Here is a 20310-nt window from a genome sequence, read left to right on the forward strand (position 1 = left end):
GTGCGAACCATTGAACGAACATCTTCGATATGGGCTTTCGGAGCCGAAGGTCCACTCGTGTACCCTTGATGACTGCACGACACAAAGCTTTACGTCTCGCCTGGGCCCGTCAACGCCGACGTTGTACTGTTGATCACTGGAAACATGTTGCCTGGACGGACGAATCTCGTTTCAAATTGTACCGAGCGGATGGACGTTTAGGGATGTGGAGACAACCTCATGAATACATGGACACTGCATGTCACCAGGGGACTATTCAAACTGGTGGAAGCTTTGTAATGGGTGTGGGACCTGTAAGCGTCCCGTCTGATCACCTACATCCATTCATACCCATTGTGCATTACGACGGACTTGGTCAACTCCAGCAGAACAGTGCGACACCTCATACGTCCAGAATTGCTACAGAGTGGCTCCAGGAACACTCTTCTGAGTTTAAACACTTCCGATGGCCACCAAACTCCCTAGACATGAACATTATTGAGCATATCAGGGATGCCTCGCAATGTGCTGTTCAGAAGAGATCTCCACCCCCTCGTACTCTTACGGATTTATGGACAGCCCTGCAGGATTCTTGGTGTTAGTTCCTTCGAGCACTGCTTCAGACGTTAGCCGAGTCCATGCCACGTCGTGTTGCGGCACTTCTGCTTGCTACACGATATTAGGCAGGTGTACCAGTTTCTTTGACTTTTCAGTGTATTAGTCGAAAACAGATAAACGATGTAAATTTTTGGTTTATCACAATGACGGATGGTACGCGACTCCGGGCTCAGAAGCAAATTACTACCGTAGATTCAAGAGAAAGATTCTATTAATGGAAAAACAAATGTCTTTGCCGGACAGAGAAAAGAGAAGTAGAGAGAGTTAGGTGACGACGTCGGGCTCGGTCCTGCCGGTGAACTCCTCCAGGCGGAGTACGTCGAGGGCGGCCCTGTAGAGCGGCTGCACCACCTCCGCCGGGTCCAGGTCGGTGCGCTCGGGGTCGGGCTCGTAGCGCTCGCAGTAGATGCGCACCGTGCTGCCCGAGCTGTCGGTGCCGCCCAGGCGGAACACCAGCCGGCTGTCACCCTCGAAGCGCACCCAGATGCCCTGCAACAAGGCGCCTCCCTCGCTACTCGCTAGCTTCCTGCCCGCAGTAGACGCATCACTGTCACATCCGTATGTTGCGAACTACAAGACTTTTTTTTTCTTCCAAAAATGCCGGACGTTGCGGCCGAGCGGTTCTAGGCGCTCCAGTCTGGAACCGCGTGACCGCTACGGTCGCAGGTTCGAATCCTGCCTTGGGCATGGATGTGTGTGATGTCCTTGGGTTAGTTAGGTTTAATTAGTTCTAAGTTCTAGGTGAATGATGAACTCAGCAGTTAAGTTGCATAGTGCTCAGAGCCATTCTTCCAAAAATTGCCTCCAAAATACAGATGCGTCTTATACTCGAAATTAATATAAAAATTCCCATGTTTGATTCAAAATTCCCGTCAGTCTTAAAAACACCGTATATTCTATGCAACGGGAAACCCATTTATATCCGGCAATAATGGATTCAACTGGTAGCAGCAGTTCACCGGTGCGACGAACTTCAGTTGCGAGGATTCCCTGCCGCTTCGCCAACAAACCCGAAACACTGTCTAGCCTATGATGCGTCATTGCAGTCTACATCGCCAGTGAGCTTGAACTGAAAGTGATTTGAATTATCGGTAACAGTACAAAATTTCTATTAATAGTTAGTTTCGTAATGGAAAAAAGGTGTTACATGATGTGGGCCATAAATTGGAAGTGATCATATATGCAGAAGAACATGGAAACAGCAGCTGAGCGGTGTTTCGTCCCTCCATCAACAGAAAAAAAAACATTCGCAACTGGCGGGCTAGTAAAGCAAAACTGAAAAAAAGAGGAAGACTAAATGTGCAAATAGAGGACTGAGTACAAAATGGCCAAAACTAGGAGATGACTGTGGTGTCACCGCCAGACACCACACTTGCTAGATGGTAGTTTTAAATCGGCCGCGGTCCATTAGTACATGTCGGACCCGCGTGTCGCCACTGTGTGATCGCAGACCGAGCGCCACCACAAGGCAGGTCTCGAGATACGGAATAGCACTCGCCCCAGTTGTACGGACGACGTAGCTAGCGACTATACTGACGAAGCCTCGCTCATTTGCAGAGCAGATAGTTAGAACAGCCTTCAGCTAAGTCAATGGCTACGACCTAGCAAGGCGCCATTAGAAACATTGCATGTATCTAAAGAGTCTCACTTGTATCGCCACAATCTCCAGATGTACCACAAGGATGGATTAAAGTTAAGTATTCCAGCAGCTACGTACTTTTCTTTATAGCAGTCATTACGTATCCTGTTTCAGACCTCACGCACCCTGCTTTGGCTTAGTGCGTGCCTTTCGGCTTCCTCTCATTGTGTCTAGGCTGTCTTGTCCAGACACAACAATGACGTTGTCAGATGTGAGGTCCGCCAGTTATGCAAAACACCGTTTTTCTCAGTACCCAACAATTTTAACTGGGAACACGGCCAATACAAGTAGCTGCAAATCAAAATGATGGACACTAGGAGATGACGTATCGAAATGGATTCGAGAACACCGTCAAAATACCACTGTAATTAGTACAAAAATGATTCAATTACGCCCTCTTAATCTAGCGCTACAGTGGAACTTAGCAAATATTTGGGAATTTGTGGCAAGTTCCCATGGGACCAAACTGCTAAGGTCATCTGTCCCTACTACTTAATCTAACTTACGCTAAGGACAACACACACACCCATGACCGAGGGAGGACTCGAACCTCCGACGGGGGTTCCGCGCGAACCGTGGCAAGACGCCCTAGACCGCAGACTTCAAGAATGGAGTTGGTAGGTTCTACAGGTTCGTGATGCGTCATGGACTTAACATGCGAACCAGACCAAAATATATTAGAAAATACGAAAGATCATGAAGAGAAAACATTATCTTCCCAGCGCATTATTATTCAACATCGAACGAAAACCAGTGTGTTACTATGCCAAATAGCGAGTTAGGACGAAATTTCTGACATCTGATACACCGTATAACAGAACTGTAGCCATGAGAGATGCTAGAACTGTGGACATGAAAAAATTCACTACACTGTTGTCCTTTCATGTTGCGCTAACTGTACTAAACTTAATCCAACGATCATTTTCAGGCGCAAAATTATGCCAAAACCTTCTGAAATACCGCCAGGTGTTGTCGTTCGCGTACATGACAAGGCTTGTACGGACGAGGCTGGTATGAAATCATGGATTAACGGAGTGTGGGAGAGAAGGAAAGGTGCTTCTTTGAAGAAGAGTTCTCTTCTTGTGCTAGATCAGTTTAGTAGCCATTGGAAAAATTCTGTGAAAGAGAAATTGTGTCAGGGAAATACAGAGCTTGCTGTTATTCCGGAGGACTTACTTCGCAACTGCAACCTTAACAAATAAACCATTTTAAATTTATATGAGAGGGGAATGAAACAAATCGATGGAGTATGAAATGCATCACGAATTCACCCTGAAGGGAGCTTAAAAAACCTACAATCAGATATGTGTGTCAGTGGATAAAACAGTCGTGGTCTAGAGTGAGAGAAGACATTATTGTTACACCTTTTAAACAGTGCGGCATAAGTAACGCTCTCGATGACAGTGAAGACCATATACGAAGAGGACAACGATGAAAATGAAGAGGAAGAAGAAGCAGAAGAAGGCGAAGAAACTTCAGATGATGATTGTCAGGGATTTTAAAGGTCAGTTCTGTTTTATAAAATAAGAATTTTTTTAGTCTAACTTTGCAGTCTAATGATAAAAATGGTAAAAATGTTTTTTTAAATACCTAAACATTAAGGAGCGTCTTACAGTCCATAGGGTTTTATAGTCCATAAAATACAATATGCTTACACGAAGGCAATGCTCTAACGATGACTTTACTGGGTCGAAACGGTAGACAGCAAGTGTTTATACCGTTAACTCCAAATCCAATGACTTGCACAACGAAAGACAGATAGAAAGAAAATTGTACTCTGCCAAGCAATCGCCCCACTGACTCTAAATAGATTGCTTCTAACATCGCCCCATTAGGGGAAGGTGCGGTAAAGTAGCCACTCAAAGTAAAATTGAATTTTCATGAAACAATGGCTATTAACTGAAGCTTGTGGTGTATTCACCTCGAATCTACATACTTTAAAGTATCACACCAAATATTTATAGCTAATGTAAGAGTTATTTTATAGGATATATAAATGTTTTTCTAAATGCTTACTTAGTGGCCACTTTTCCGTAACTAATGGGATAAAGTGGCGAGACGTTTCCCACCATTCCCAAAAAGATTGTTCAGTTTTCTTAAATGGATAGGCTTATAGTTTTTATTTCACCTTTGATTATTATTAGAAGAACAATAATACAAATGAGAAAGGAACTTGTTGCAATTCATTGTTGGCATAAAAGTCAACAATTCCTAATGATATAAATAGAGAAATAAAGGATTAATTATGGGTTACCATTTCAGTCTAATTTATTCACAATTTACCCACTCAGAAACAATATTAAGATATGTACAAAATTAGCTTGTGAAGCTGTCATCGTCTTCACCATATCCAGCGCACATTTCATGAGACCAGCGTTTACAGTTCCGAAATCTTATCTCCACCCAGTCTTACCCTGCCATTTCAGACTCTTTGTTGAAACGATGTGGTATTTTGTCGTGCTCTGCCAACGGGAATGCTGATCACCGCAGGTCATTCAACGTAATTGCATAAAATTACTCATCTAAACATAATTAAGGATTTATAGCTCTTGTTCTTCAATAAACACTGCTCTTAAGTTGCCCATAACCTTTTTACTGCCAACGACACCTCTATATTTCCAGGGAACTCTTCGTTTTAGCGTATATTACCTGGAATATGGAATTGTTTTGCTGCTGCTGAAAAAGACATGTTATCTTTCTCTATTGTTTCAGTTACCTTTTGCCTCGTAACAGGGTCCCACGTCTGTTGCTCTGTTTTCTGGATGTATTTTCTTGGCATTTTGAAGCTCTTGCAAACCCTTGCAGAAGAGCAGCATAACGGATATTAGTTTTGCGTATAAAACGATTTCTAATGTTTTAATTTCAACTGTTATACTATGCATAAAATATGGAAATAGCTAATTCTCATTGGGGCAAACAGACTGAAAATGAATTGTTGAGAATAGTGGCCATCTGTCGGGAAACGTTGCCACCTTGGCCACTTTTCCCGATGTGTAGCGTGGCCTGTTTTCCCGACCGAACGCCATGTCAGTATCAGTGGCTCACACGCGAAAACAAGACAGCCGAGGGAAACAACAGTGACTTATCTTTATAAATCAAAAGGCATTGCGTAACACGTGATGTCGCAAAAACCTATTGATCTACATAAAAACAACTAACATGAAACGATCGAAAAACCTAAATGTTTTCACAGAAAGGTAAAGGAGAAAGCTTCTTTTTTCAGCGTCACTGACAACACTAATGATGTCGATTACAGCTAATATGGCCACTTCTTGATAGGAAGCAACACTGTTAACGTCGTCAAATAAACAGTGGCCACTTTTCTCAACCTGCACACTTTACCCTCCTTTCTCCCACGTGCCAGAACCTTATTCTTTTACTTTCTAAGCATTTTTTCGACATTAATGTGATACCCTGATTGATAAATGAAAGAAAAAGCTGTTTTAAAAAAGTTCAATACATTAGTACAATAACTAAAGACCATCCCATTTTTAGAACATTGGCCAAATTAGCTGTCAAAACGCACAGTATTAATGTCAATGCAGAAAACTATAAGAAACGTGGTGAACAAAATAAAAACATTGTTTGTAATACCAGAATACTAATTTTCTCTGAAATGGAATTTACCCAAGTCCACATGTTCTGTAAAATCTTACAACTTTCACAGTGGCGCATGATGAGGATCAGTTATAGGACAATTATGTTTGCAAATGCGAAGCAGGTGTGTGTTTAAGAATATTTATTTATTGAGTCAAAGTTCGACATGAATTATTGAGTGTCCATTCAGCATGAAATGAAACAAAACAATCGTCATGTATACCAGTATTGCACCTGTCACACATTTTTCTCGTTTCTCCCCCCCCCCCTCCCCCTTTTGCAGTCAACTGTGTTTTACTTGACACGATAAAGTGGTTTCGTGGAGCTAGTCATACACCTTCGCTCATCCGTCCTCCCATCACTTTGCTAACAAGTGGTCCTCTGTATTTCAGTGTTGATCTAGTTTTCTTTGAAAGGTGCGTTATTATTCTCCTTTGGACATCCAAAAGTGAGCGCTTCTCATTTAGGTTAGCAATTCGATGCACGCTCCAAGTGTTTACTGTGTAGGTATCAATCACATGGGTAAATAATGGCCACCATCACTTCATTGATCTATAATATAATATCTGCTTGCTCAGGAGATCTATGCCTGCTACCAATACATGCTGTCACGAGGAAGCTTATGATACCCATTCCCAAATAGTGTGCCTATAAAGGACTATAGTCCTTCTTTGGCTAGAAGCAAATTTATGTTGTTCTGTGGACAAGCATAGATTTTATTTTGGTCTGTAATATTATTCACTAGTTCCTCAAACACCTTGTGCTCTGTCTCATTTACTAGACATTCTGCAACATAATTTTCATTGCTCTTACCAGGTTAACTAGTGTTTCTGTACGTTGGTTCACATTTGTACCACTTATACTTACGTTCTGCGTTTTTTCTTTTGCGTTTTCCAGTCCATGTCCTAACGCTTTTCTTCGCTTAGCTTCTGGCGGTAAATCAGTAACATTAGCTTCATCCCTTGTGGTTATAAGTTCTACAGTGCCGGCTACATCTTGTACAATATAGTCATTGTTCAGTGAATTGTGTTCAATGTCTTCTTCATCTGTCATTTCATCAACATCGGGTGGAATTATCACCAATCTTAAGCCATCAGCATCGTCTTCACTCACTTCATAGCTCTCCAGTTCTGCTAAAACTTCTTCAGTTTTAAGTTCACGTGGCATGCTTTTATCCAATTGGAATAGTAATATGTGAATAGGAATATTTCATTCTACTAACAAACCCTGGAGAAAAACTCATATAATGTAAAGCAGATCTCAGTAATTTAAATAATAATTTTTGCATATGATATTTGTACAAATATGCACATCTCCAAAGGAGTTATAATGTAACATGCAATTGCCCCTTGATTGGGAAGTATTGCACTTACTACAGGAAATCTTAAATATACTGAACGTACATTCATAACAAATATATTTTTATAACAAACAAACTCAGACAACTAAATCACAATTCATTATTGTACAGGAACTACCATCAGGCATATAGTACAGCCAAGTACGAAAACAGAAAATTAGCAAATTAATTCATTTCCTAAAATAAACCAATTAGAGAAAAATTGTTTCTTTTCAATTTGTAGACATTGCAGCAGTCAGTTCAACCTTTAGTACAACAATCGAAGCTAGAAGTTTCGTTGCTTATGTAGAAATAAATAAAATATTGGCAACCCAAAAAGGGACATGGGTTAATAATGGGTTAAGGATCCATTGCAGTAACATTCTTGCATTGAAAGGTCTCAGTTTACTTGTCGCTTCAAATTCTGATAAAATTCCAAGTTTTTGATGGCTGCCTCCATTAACATCGTCAATGCTAAAACAAGCTCCCGTGAACTGGTGAGGCTCCCACTTTTATGCCCATAGGACAGCATCTTGGCTGTATTACGTCACGACAACACGGAAATGGTGCGTACAGAGGTGGCGCCCACTGCTTCCATAGATTTAGTTTGCGCGCTCTGTCTATGGCTACTTGCAGTGTCATCCCTCGCATAAGCTGGTAAACTGTGAGAAGACTTCATCTGTGCTTTTTCTCTATCAAGTGCACGTTTCCATGCATTGCTAAGTGCAGAACCTACTGGGATGTGGGAAACCGGATAAATGCCACGTCCAAGCAGGCCTACTTTATAAAAAAAAAGAATATTGCACATTTTACACAGTGAAATGAGAAGTAATTGCTTGTTGAAGAATTAAATTTTAAATGTTTTAATAGATACGCTGTAAATTGAGAGTACACAAATACCCTTAGCGCTACAGTACTCCGAAAACTATATTCTGAACACTACGTCTGGCAAATGCAGTGGATACACCGGTTCCCTTCAGATCACTGAAGCTAAGCGCTGTTGGGCGTGGCCGGCACTTGGATGGGTGACCATCCAGCCGCCATGCGCTGTAGCCATTTTTCGGGGTGCACTCAGCCTCGAGCAAATAGTAGCGGTTTCGGTCAAGAATACCATCATAACGACCGGGAGAGCGGTGTGCTGACGCCACGCCCCTGCTATCCGCATCCTCCTCTGAGGATGACACGGCGGTCGGATAGTCCCGGTAGGCCACTCGTGGCCTGAAGACGGAGTACGTCTGGCAAATGTCCTCCATTGTAAGTAAGGCGTTGTCTGAGTCTAGCCTGACGTTAGCATAACCTCTCGTAATATATTGATAGGTATTTAGGCGTTTGATTGTTATGGATGCAACGGGCTGAAAGACTTTTGTTTCTCGGTCCTCCCATAAACGCCAAGACGTCCCGGAAAAGTGAAACGAAATGATCGTATATAGTATTTTTGGTCGGAAGACCACGTACAGCATCGTTTGGAAGCCTGGTCAAGTTTTTCTATCTGACGCTACTTTGGCGACTCGCGCGTCGATTAAGACGAGATGAAATGATTAGAACAACACAAACACCCACTTCCCGAGCGAAAAATATCTCCGACCCGGCTGAAACAAAGCATAAACAGCATTCATAGAGATAGACTCAAGTTAATTTCACGCGAATGACGAATTAGTTTTGAGAGTTCACGGCAAATGATTCTTGGTACACTTGCCACTAGTCCGTACCCATTTCATGTTCTGGCTTTCTTCAGACTGATACGGAATTGGCACGTCTGCATGGCGGGACCGACTGCGTGCGAGTTCGGTTTTATTCGGGGGTGACGGAAGCGAAGGGGGGGGGGGGGGAGCGAGGAGGGGGGCGAGCTCTGAGTACGCCCTTATAGTTGCCCCTTCCTGGTACACTTCCTCGTATTTATTACTCAGAAATTTCGTTACTTCATTAAGTACATGCTTTTCTCATTCAGATGAAAAGAATGAACGATTTGCTCACCTGGTCTTTGGTTACAGTTCCATCGATAGGGTCGACGTAGCGGTACTTCTCAGCGGCCTCGACTATCAAGTCGGCGTCCCCGAAGCATTCGCCAACCATGGTCCCACTGGCCACCAACTGCTCCAGAGCGAACATCATTCGCTTGCAGCTATCCCGGTTGCACTTCTCGAAGTCGTATCTGCATAAAGAAAGCAGACAGCACTCCGTCAACATTATATGCACAAGGAAAGGTTGTTCTTCAGGAGGCGTTTCGTTATTGTTGTCTGGAGAGTATTTTCCAGGGATCATAGTGCCGGCCTATGCTGGTGATCGCGGCTCCTGCTGCCTTGGCACTTCGACACTCCACCGATGTTCTAACTACTGTGCTGCGCTCAGGTGTGGATCGAAGGCAGAAGGGAGGGGGAGGGGGGAGCGGGTGTGGACAGGGGCTTAGGAGTCATCCCCCTCCAAAAACAAAAGCACTGTACTAACCAGTAATGTAAACAAGTTATTACGAATATACCAAAACATTTTACAGTTTTATTGCTATTATTACTAAAATCCTAGCATGTGTGGCACGTTGATTGTAGCGGTAATAACAAATTATATTTGGTGTTGGGGAGGGAGGGGGCGGGATAGACATTGAGGAACTGTGACCACCCCAGAATCTATCGCTCGATCCATCCCTGGCTGTGCTTCAGGACAGTTTTTTTTTTATTTAAAAAAAAAACGTTTCATCCCCTTCTCTTAGAGAGGAGGGCGAGCTGTAGGAGAATTTGTCGAGGATGCCCTTCACGGCCATGTGGTTCAAGAATATTATTGTGGTTTATGTCTTTCCTTTTTTAGTGTTCATGAATGACACAAGCGGAAAGGGATTCCTAAGTCTCTCAATTGGAAATGTGTTTGAAGCGGATTTTTGGGAAAGGGTCTGGTTTTTGTATTACAGCCAGGCAAAAACCTTTGAAAACGGCGAAGGACAGCCCAGTTAAGAAGCACTCTGCACATTTCCTACTACTAATCCCCGACTCCCAATGAGATGTAGTTTGCCCCCAGCGCTGGACGGCGAGAAATGTTCTCCTCCAGACTGCGACATGGTCACACTTCCCCGGAGAAGCGATTTTACTTATTTTTTCCGCAGCCAACACTCGGAGATATTTTCTATAGCCAGGCATACGTCATACCCTTCACTCCACGGCTGACGAAATATACTGGCGCTTTGATGAAGTCAGCTTTGTTAGTGATATGACCGGAACACAGCCCTCTTGTTACCCAGCTCAGCGTGCACCGACTCTCGCCTATTTTCCATTTGTGCTTCGCATAATTACAAATGATGTTACTCATCGTTGATGATTGTTTACTCTTGATACTAAAAGAATTCTACTATTAGTAATACTATTGTCTTTAAATTACTTCAAACCCTTGGGCTCCAAACAGCTTGATTAATACAGTTTAGCAACACACTATGCTGTTTCGACTTTTTATAAAAAGAAAAGGTGTGACACTGACAATGATACTCATGAATAATTGTTTTAATTACACTTCGCTACTGCATTTTGTTTATCAAGTAGCATCACACGCAGCTATTTGTAAACAACGTTTTCTACTTTAGTAAAGCCTGTTTTAAGTCAATCATCGTACTTCAAATTCAGTCTCCCCCCCCCTCCCCCCCCCCCTCTCTATGAAGAATACCCAAAAACTCTGCAGATCAAACACATGTACACACACGATCTTAAATTGAAACCTCTTTTCTTTCTTTAGCAGATTCTTCAAAATCTACTGTTAAATGATTGTAGCAAATGGAAGGGGTGGGCGCCGAAAGATTGAGAAAAATGTATCTAGTATTTACATACAATAGGCCCTATTCGTTTCCAGTAAGTCTTCTCCTCTCTCTCTTCTCTCTCTCTCTCTCTCTCTCTCTCTCTCTCTCTCTCTCTCTCTCTCTCTCTCTCTCTCTCTCACACACACACACACACACGTGTTAGATAACAGTACAAAAGTAATGTATTATATGTACATGGTTATAAACGTTTTTTTGTTTTATATCTCACTATGGCATATTTAATGTGAAACATTTTACTTCACATTCTGTCTCATCACTAAATTTCACTTATACACTGAGGAACTGCAGTGTTCAGCTCCAAATAATAAACGACCTACCCCCAAAAACTATACAAGCCAAACATACAATACTTAAAGTGGAATCTTCTGTCTTTCCTTATCACACACTTGATCAAAATTTGAGTTAAAAACTTATCGCAAGGGACAAGAGGAAATGAATTACTTTTTTAAGAGAAATCTATTTAGTATTTACACGGTAATTTATTGAAAAACTACACGTTCCGTTATTTGTAAATTAGTATAATACATTTACACCTCACAATATTTGAAGTAGTGTAATACATTATTTACACCTGTCATTGACATTTTTTCACTTTGTATGTTCAGTATTATCTTGCTAGCTACAAAATTAATTTTATTGTGGAAAGTATAGTGACTGTGTTAGAAAATTGTATTTATTTTGCCACTTATTGATTAACAGCAGACACTTCTCCACAGTTGCAGTGAGTTAACAAATTAAAAAGATTGTACAGAAAAATATTCTATGTTGTCCCCAGTTTCTTTAATTGCCTGCTACATTTGTTTCTGCTTAGAGCATCATTGACACTTTTAGTGAGATTGTGTATCATTACTTCACAGCAGGGCTTCCCAACGTCCACCGGCTCTTTCTAGGGGTTCCGCGCCCACCTTTCACCAAAAGTTATGAGTAAAATTATTGAATAAAAATGTGAAACTCAAATTCATCACTTTTTTTTCGTGTGAAAAACATGTGTACTTTTACTTCAGGTCGTATTCCCAAGCAGCCTTTGCGGTTCCTAAGTGAGAACACATACACAGTTTGGTGCTGGAAAATGCGGCTTCTCTGATCGACTGTTTCGCAACAATACGGGGGTCGTATGTGCGCCGGCTCACGGCGCTAGATGCGCTGAAATCTTTTACGCACGCGCGGAGCGAGCTTTGTCGACCAATCACAGCGCTCGCTGGCACGTATGCGGCCCCAGGCATCAGTGCACTACCATTTCATAAGTCGATTTTTGATCAGTTTATTACTTCTAACATGGATCGGTGGCTGAAGTCAGGATCATTGAAGAAGGCTGCAGTTTCTCCATCGCCTTCACAACAAGGGAAGTTTCCAGCTGAAATGAATGAGGAGGGAGGACGACCAAAGGAAGAACAATCACAAGAAGCTCCACAGCCGGATTTATTATGTGAAAACGCTGCAAGTACTCCATTGGTTGCAATATCCTGTGGAAATGAAATAACTAAAAAGCGTAAGTACAACGAAAGCTATTTAGAAATGGGCTTTATGGAGACAAAGGAGGCTAAAGCTCAGTGTGTACTTTGTGCGCGGGTCCTTCTGAACAGTTCAATGGTTCCAGTTAATTGCGCCGTCATTTTGAAGGTACTCACCCGCATTTCCAGGCTAAAGACATCGATTTTTTCAAATGGAAGAGTGCCGAAGTAGCTGTTTCTCAGCATTGCATGAAAACCATTTCCAAAACATTTAATGAAAATTCATTAAAAGTTTCTTTCTTGGTTAGTTACCGAGTGTCAAAAACAGGCAAAGCTCATAACATTGCAGAAAATCTCATAAAGCCGTATGTTAATGATATTGTTTTTTGCATGCTAGATGAAAAGGCAGTAAAGCTTGTATCTTCGGTGCCATTATCAAATAATACTGTCAAGAGACGCATTGTTGACATGTCAAGTGATGTGAAAGACACTCTTGTTCCTCGCATCCAACACAATTCATTTTCTCTGCAGATAGATGAATCCACTGATGTTGCAGGATTAGCGCTTTTATTGGCTTTTATCCGTTATGAATATTCTGGATGTTTTGAGGAGGACCTCTTATTGTGCAGACCACTACCTGCCAACACAAAAGGTGCTGAAATATTTTTCTATTTGATGATTTTTTAAGGACTAACGAAGTTTCATGGTCTAATTGCATAGATGTGAGCACAGATGGTGCTAATGCTATGACGGGTCCTACAGTCGGAGCAGTAACGAAAATAAAAGAAAACGCCAAGAATTGCAGCAGTAGTCATTGTGCTCTCCACAGATACGCTTTAGCTACGAAACAAATGCCTGTTTCGTTCAAGAATGTTTTAGACGAATCCATTCAAATCATTAACTACGTAAAATCAAGGCCGTTGAAGTCAAGACTTTTCACAATACTGTGTGAAGATATGGGATGCCTTCATCGTTTCCTGTTTCTCCACACAGGAGTGAGGTAGCTCTCACGTGGGAATGCACTCTCTCGGTTGTAAAAATTAAGATTGGAAGTCTTAGCTTTCCTTTTGAAGCATAACACCAAACTAGCAGACCTTATTAATGACGAAAATTGGCAGTGTATACTTGCCTACTTGTCAGGTATTTTCTCCAAAATGAACGAAATGAATATTTCACTCCAAGGGCAAAGTGAAACAAAGGTCGCTGCAATCGACAAAGTTCGAGCATTCAAGAGGAAAAATCAATTTTTGGGCAGACAGTGTCGAGAAGGGGGAGGTCGACTGTTTTCCTCTTTTCAAGGAGTTTTTGAAAAACAAAACATTGGCGCTTGAGAAGAATTTGTTTCATCAAATCCTGGAACATCTCCGAAGCTTGATGTCATTGTTGGAGCATTATTTCCCAACATCTGAAGATGAGAAACTGCAGAAATACGAATGGGTGGTCAACCCATTCACTGTATCCAAAAAGCCGAACATTCAATCATCAAATGAATATGAGTTGTTGATACAAAATGCCACAGACCCTACCTTGAAATCAAGTTTTGACACTGACTGTTACTCACACTTTTGGATCCGTTTGGATAACAAGAAATACTACCCCCTTGTTGAAAAGGCAAAACGTGTACTTTTTTTTGCCACAACATACATGTGTAAATCTGGATTCTCGATCTATGCTGCCCACAAAACTAAGTACTGAAGCTGTCTAGACGTGGAACCAGACATCCGTCTCCAGTTGTCAACAACTGAACCCAACTTTTCAAAATTGTGTCAGCAGAAGCACCCTCAACCATCACATTAGGTAGGACTCCATTATTATTCCTACATACTCATCTATAGTAAACATGAAAGCAATTTTCTTCGTAGGTGCTCAGTGAACGTACCTGAACTGTAACTCTGTAGGAATTTTGTTTCTGTCTTCTATCATTTACAAAACAATTATTAATTGAATTCTGTTGGCACTGATATTTTTGTTACAAAAATTAAAATGACCTCTAAAGCTAATTTCTTTTCTTTATAATATATTCCGTCCTCTCAGTTAAAAATATGGCCTGCCTATACTTCAATTACAATTACTTGCTACTACTCTGACACTATATTGTGGCAACTGGCTGCGAGCGTAAACAAATGAGGACTTTTCACGTGCTACCTTGTAAAAGGAACCTCCTTTGGAGAATTGTTTCCTTTGAGAAAAAAAGTCTTACGTTCTGTGAAATGCTTTGTCTTCTTATATAGAAATAAGAGAGTCTGTTTGTTTTGCTAATTTGTTTACAGTTGAGGCTGACTGCCACGATATAGTGTCCAAGTAGTAGTTGAAGTTGTCAGCTGTGGCTAAACTGTTGCCACGCCGCCTGCCAATTGCCAGCTACCAACTGACACTACACTGTTGCAACACCGCCTGCAAGCTGCTGGCTATAGACTGACTGCTCACGTTCGGTAGATACACAAAGATGTAAAAGTAACTAGACTTTTCTAGCTGTTTACATGGGCACGATAATCGAGTGTGGAACTGGAAAACGGCTTTATAAAAGCAGATTTCCAGAATCGATTTTGAAGTGTTTACCTGTCCAACCAAAAGCGGAACTGGGACATCGGCTTACAAAATCCGGTTTTGGAAACGCATGTAAACTGGGTGAATGTATTCCCACACATTGCACAACAGATGTCACAATAATCCTTTAAAAGTAATTCCTTGGCCTCTTTTCTTTCGTGATGTGTTTGTATCCAGAATCATGGGCCTGCCTCTTTTCTTCACAGCTGCGTGGAATGGCCGCACAGCCTAAGGCGCCATGTCGCCGTGGATTGCGCGGCCGCTCCTGCCAGAGGTTCGAGTCCTCCATCGGGCATGTGTGTGTGTGTGTGTGTGTGTGTATGTGTGTGTGTGTGTGTGTGTGTGTGTGTGTTGTCCTTAGCGGAAGTTAAACTTAGGTTAATAGTGTGTAAGACTAGGGACTGATGACCTCAGCAGTTAAGTCCCATAGACTTTACATACATTTGAACATTTTTCTTCGGATTTCACGAAAAGCGCCCCCCCCCCCCCCCACACACACACACGACTGTCACGAAATATGCATGCTCCTTACACAACAGTAGCCAAACAGTGGAAGTGAACAGACCACAAGCAGCAGCTTGTCAACAGCGAACAGTTTGGACGTGACGTTGATTGCTCTTGGAGGAAGCCAGCTCCAGCTTGTGAAACGTCAATTACCAAGCACTTTTAATCAGGCTATAGTGTGTTGAACAAAGGGAGTAAATCCACTAGTAAGTGTCTGGATACAGTGGGAATTCAAAATGGATCGTTAATTTCAAGTTGTTTTCATTCATCTCTAAACCAAAGACTATTGATAATTTGGAGGGGGAGGGGGGGGCGGTTTGGGAACATGGCACTTGCATTAAGAAGCTTTCAGTTCCCATGGGTTTCGCTCTGAAATTTAATGTTACTGTGCTCTTGACTGACAAGGGGTCCTGGCCTAGCGGTTCTAGGCGCTACAGTCCGGAACCGCGCGACCGCTACGGTCGCAGGTTCGAATCCTGCTTCGGGTATGGATGTGTGTGATGTCCTTAGGTTAGTTGGGTTTAAGCAGTTCTAAGTTCTAGGGGACTGATGACCTCAGCAGTTGAGTCCCATAGTGCTCAGAGTCATTTGAACCATTTGACTAGGGGTCCGCCATGGAATTCCGACTGAAGAAGGGGTCCGCCAGCAGAAAAGGTTGGGAAGCCCTGCCATACATGATCTCACCATATCCAAGCGATCAGCGGCTGAGAGGACAACCACTTTTTTCGCCCAGCCGTGCAGAATTGTACAGCCATGCCACATACTCAGTCAGGAAATGGGCTTGTTGGCAGCAAGGCAACTGCCCACACGGCCAGTGGAAATGAACCTTGAGGACCACAGATTGTTAGCACTGCGTTCATTGTTGCGACTTCCATGAAAACGGTAGCAGAAAAGAGTCAAGCTGACTCGTGCACTCAGCACAACCAAGAACACAGGGGTGGGTGTGGGTGTGGGGGGGGGGGGGGGGGCACTACGCCGTCGTTTTGACATATGGGTTAAGATGGGCTCCAGGAACAAAAAAGAACAATCACAATAGAAAATGTCACTGATAAACGCCACCATAACACTATAATGCAAATACAGGGCCTCAGAGGCCCTTGAAGGTCTTACTTTTTAAATTTTTATGGTACTCTTTATTTGACTTTCAACTCCTTTCCAGTATGTTTCCGCTTACCCTTCTTATCCCTCTTATAATGTTTGAGCTAAACTGATTTTCAGCTTTTTTTACATAATTCAAAATATTATCCGAAACACCATTAATGCATATACAGGACTTCAGATGCTCCCTTACAGTTATACAGGGTGACCCACATAAAACCGGAACGCCTCACCAACTGGTTGATCATCTCGAATTGCTTATGAAGTGGCAACACTCTCTCGAAAGTTGGGTACACTGTATCTTATCGGAAGGTTGAGTGTAACCGTATGTTCGTGTGTCAACTGTTGTGAGAAGCTCATATCGTTGAGTTGGGGTAGTTTGCATCAGAACAGTGAATTGATATTTTGGAGAGTTACGTAATGACAGGCTCCATCAAGGAATGTAAATAAATGTTTCAAGCGAGTTATCCTTGTCCGACGACCAGCACTATTGAAGATCTATACGAGATGTGGAGGGCTATAGGATCCGTTCAGAATGTGCAGAGGAATAGGCGACCGGCGGTGAGAACGCCTGAAACTGTAGACAGAATTTGCATGGACATTACGAGAATTCCCCGCAAGTCGGTAAGGAGGTTATCACAGCAGGTTGGCGTATCCCGTACATCGCATCAACGTGTGCTAAAAGATATGAAATTAAACGCATACCGTTTGAGGGTGGTGCAAAAGCTGAAATTGGAGAATCAGTAGATAAAGGCTGGTTTCATTTGCAAGGTTATGTAAACCTCCAGAATTGCAGACATTGGTCGCAGGACAGCCCACATATTCCGGATGAAGAACCTCTCTTCAGAGAAGATAACTGTTTGGTTGCATGGTCCGGCATGCACATTATTGGACCCATATTTTTCAGTTACATCTTAAACAGCGTCAGATAGCTAGAGATTTTTGACTCTTTTTATGGGCAGTTAACGGATGCAGACAAACTGTATGTAGTATTCTAAAAAATGGATCAACCAGGCACACATCCAACCAAAGTGTGGCCCACATCAGCAACGTGTTCCCTGAAGACACACTTGGCAGTAGAGGTCTGACTGCCAAGGTCCCTCGACTTAACATCGTGTGATTTTTATTTAAGGTCACATTAAAAAGTAAAGAGTATACTGACAATCCTCGCAGAATAGACGATCTTAAACGGAACGTTACTAGGGAAATTAACATCACGGATTTCTTCATGTTGTTGGTAACATCATCATACGCAGTCAGCGATGCCTCGATGCCCATGGCCACCACTTCCAGCATATCTTATAAACAGGTAGTTACATGCTATTTAACGTGGCCGTTATCTATTCTTTTTTAGTTAGTCCATTGTTACTTGAGTCTCGGGCATGATGCATAATGGTTTTATGTGGGACATCCTGTTTGTTTAGGAGTAGTTATTAATTCAGCAATAACTGTTGTAGAATCAGTGGTGATATTAGTAGCTGCAGTACTACTACTACTTAAACCAGGATGGCCGGACGAGGGTATGAACCGTCCTCCTCCAGAATGCGAGTCCGGTGTGCTAACCACTGTACTACTACTAGTAGAAATAGTAGCAGCAAATGTAACACTAGTATAAGAGAAAAAATATAGAAATCACCTTTCTTTATTATAGATGACTGTGTATCTTTGAGCATATTCCAATCACATACTTTATTGTTGGACAGTACTGTTGTTCTGCGCTGCTGTTGCTACCACCATAGTTAGTGTAGATTTTTGTTGTCTCATTCCCGGTATTGATACCATTGTGACTTGTTTGTTTTGCCTCAACTGTTGTTCGAGTGACATGTATTTTGTTATGGTTCCATCAAGAGAAACGAGAGAGTCAGTACGTGCAACCGCAGCTAATTTTGAAAGCGTTGTCACTCATTGGTTTGAAGAAGCTAATTCATACGAATATGGACATATTTTTTAAGATTGAAGTAGTGAATAATCAAACTTTGAACCTGCTGACACCCATGTTCTGAAAGATAACAGTACTTCAAATAGTTTTATTTCATCAGAGAGTTCTACATCAACAACTAAGAAATGTCAGCGCATACATTAGTCGTAAAAGAACAATTCGAAACTTAGCTCTTCTTGCAACTTCTGATATGCCTGTTCACAATATCAGAAAGACATCACCCAGTCCGGCTTGTGGACTATAAACGTGTAAGCCTAAGGATGCCTGAGATATTTCATTTCCAAAAAAATACTAGATGAAGTCATCAACTGCACAAATACAGGTCTCCCTGGAATGTTTCTGCTTGCTGGTGTTGAGAAGAGTTGGGATATCCTGTAAGAGAATTGGCCTTGAACGGAAAGGCAAATCCCACATTTAAGGCCGCAATTTCAATAAACAGATTCGAGAATATAAGGAAAATAATAATATTCGATGGGAAGCACACATTTGAAGCTCGATCTGCAGATAACAAACTTGCAGCTGCTTGCTATTTGTGGGAACTGTTTCTTGACAAGAGCGGAAACAGAATGAGTCCTAGTGATTCATGTTAGCGAACACTTACTCCCATTCCCTGAAGATGCGGCTTTATCCAATATATGACCACTACACCCACCAAGTAAAGCATAAAGATTTTTTTTATGTGATGCTGTATGTGCATATGCTTTAGAAGGAATTGTGTGCACGGGAACGAAGTCGTATCAACCTATTCAGAAAAATTTTGGATTCAATGTGGTGAAAGATCTTGCTGAAAGTACTGAAGAATAATCCAGAAATATTACTGTTGACAACTTCTTCACTGGTATTCAGCTGGGAGAAGCTTCAGAGGTAATCTCACTGCTGGGACGATCAAACAAAAAAAAACCCAGTAATCCCCAATGAGATGAAAAGTCCGCCTCAAGAGCAATACATTCCTCGTTATTTGCCTTTTGAGGTGAAGTTGCGATGGTGAGTTATGATCTTAAAAAAGAAGAAATCAGTAGTTCTCATTAGGATAACGCGTCACGTCAAAGTCATCTATCAAACTAACGCAAAAAAGAAACCAGATATAATAAAGTTCTATAGCTCCACGAAGGGTGGAGTAGATCAAATGGACCAGAAGATTCGACATTACACCTGCAAGAGACAAATAAGGAGATGGCCATTTGCATTATGTGTGAATATGCAGGGCGTTGCAGCAATGAACAGTGAAATTTTATTTTCTATCACACACTTGATATACCATAGTGGAAAAACCGATAGAAGGAGTTTGTTCGTAAGAGATTTAGAACAGAAAATGGTAAGACCACTAAAGAAGCTTCGAATACAGATCCCTAATCTCCCAAAGAAAACAGCTGATGCCACGCATATACACTCCTGGAAATGGAAAAAAGAACACATTGACACCGTTGTGTCAGACCCACCATACTTGCTCCAGACACTGCGAGAGGGCTGTACAAGCAATGATCACACGCACGGCACAGCGGACACACCAGGAACCGCGGTGTTGGCCGTCGAATGGCGCTAGCTGCGCAGCATTTGTGCACCGCCGCCGTCAGTGTCAGCCAGCTTGCCGTGGCATACGGAGCTCCATCGCAGTCTTTAACACTGGTAGCATGCCGCGACAGCGTGGACGTGAACCGTATGTGCAGTTGACGGACTTTGAGCGAGGGCGTATAGTGGGCATGCGGGAGGCCGGGTGGACGTACCGCCGAATTGCTCAACACGTGGGGCGTGAGGTCTCCACAGTACATCGATGTTGTCGCCAGTGGTCGGCGGAAGGTGCACGTG

General features: G+C 42.2%; 1 protein-coding gene across 1 annotated transcript in view; it reads right to left on the reverse strand.

Annotated features, from left to right (window-relative positions):
• Positions 1-861: 861 nt before the first annotated feature.
• Positions 862-20310, reverse strand: part of LOC126474612 (phosphoglucomutase-1-like) — a 92353-nt gene continuing 72904 nt past the window's right edge. Inside the window, exons 5-6 of the mRNA XM_050102089.1 lie at positions 9147-9324; positions 862-1086 (exon numbers count right to left, since the gene is read on the reverse strand). Coding sequence (XP_049958046.1) covers positions 862-1086; positions 9147-9324 — 403 coding nt within the window. The remainder of the gene's footprint in view (positions 1087-9146; positions 9325-20310) is intronic.

This window comes from Schistocerca serialis, chromosome 4 (genome assembly GCF_023864345.2).
Source record: "Schistocerca serialis cubense isolate TAMUIC-IGC-003099 chromosome 4, iqSchSeri2.2, whole genome shotgun sequence".
Lineage (NCBI taxonomy): Eukaryota > Metazoa > Arthropoda > Insecta > Orthoptera > Acrididae > Schistocerca > Schistocerca serialis.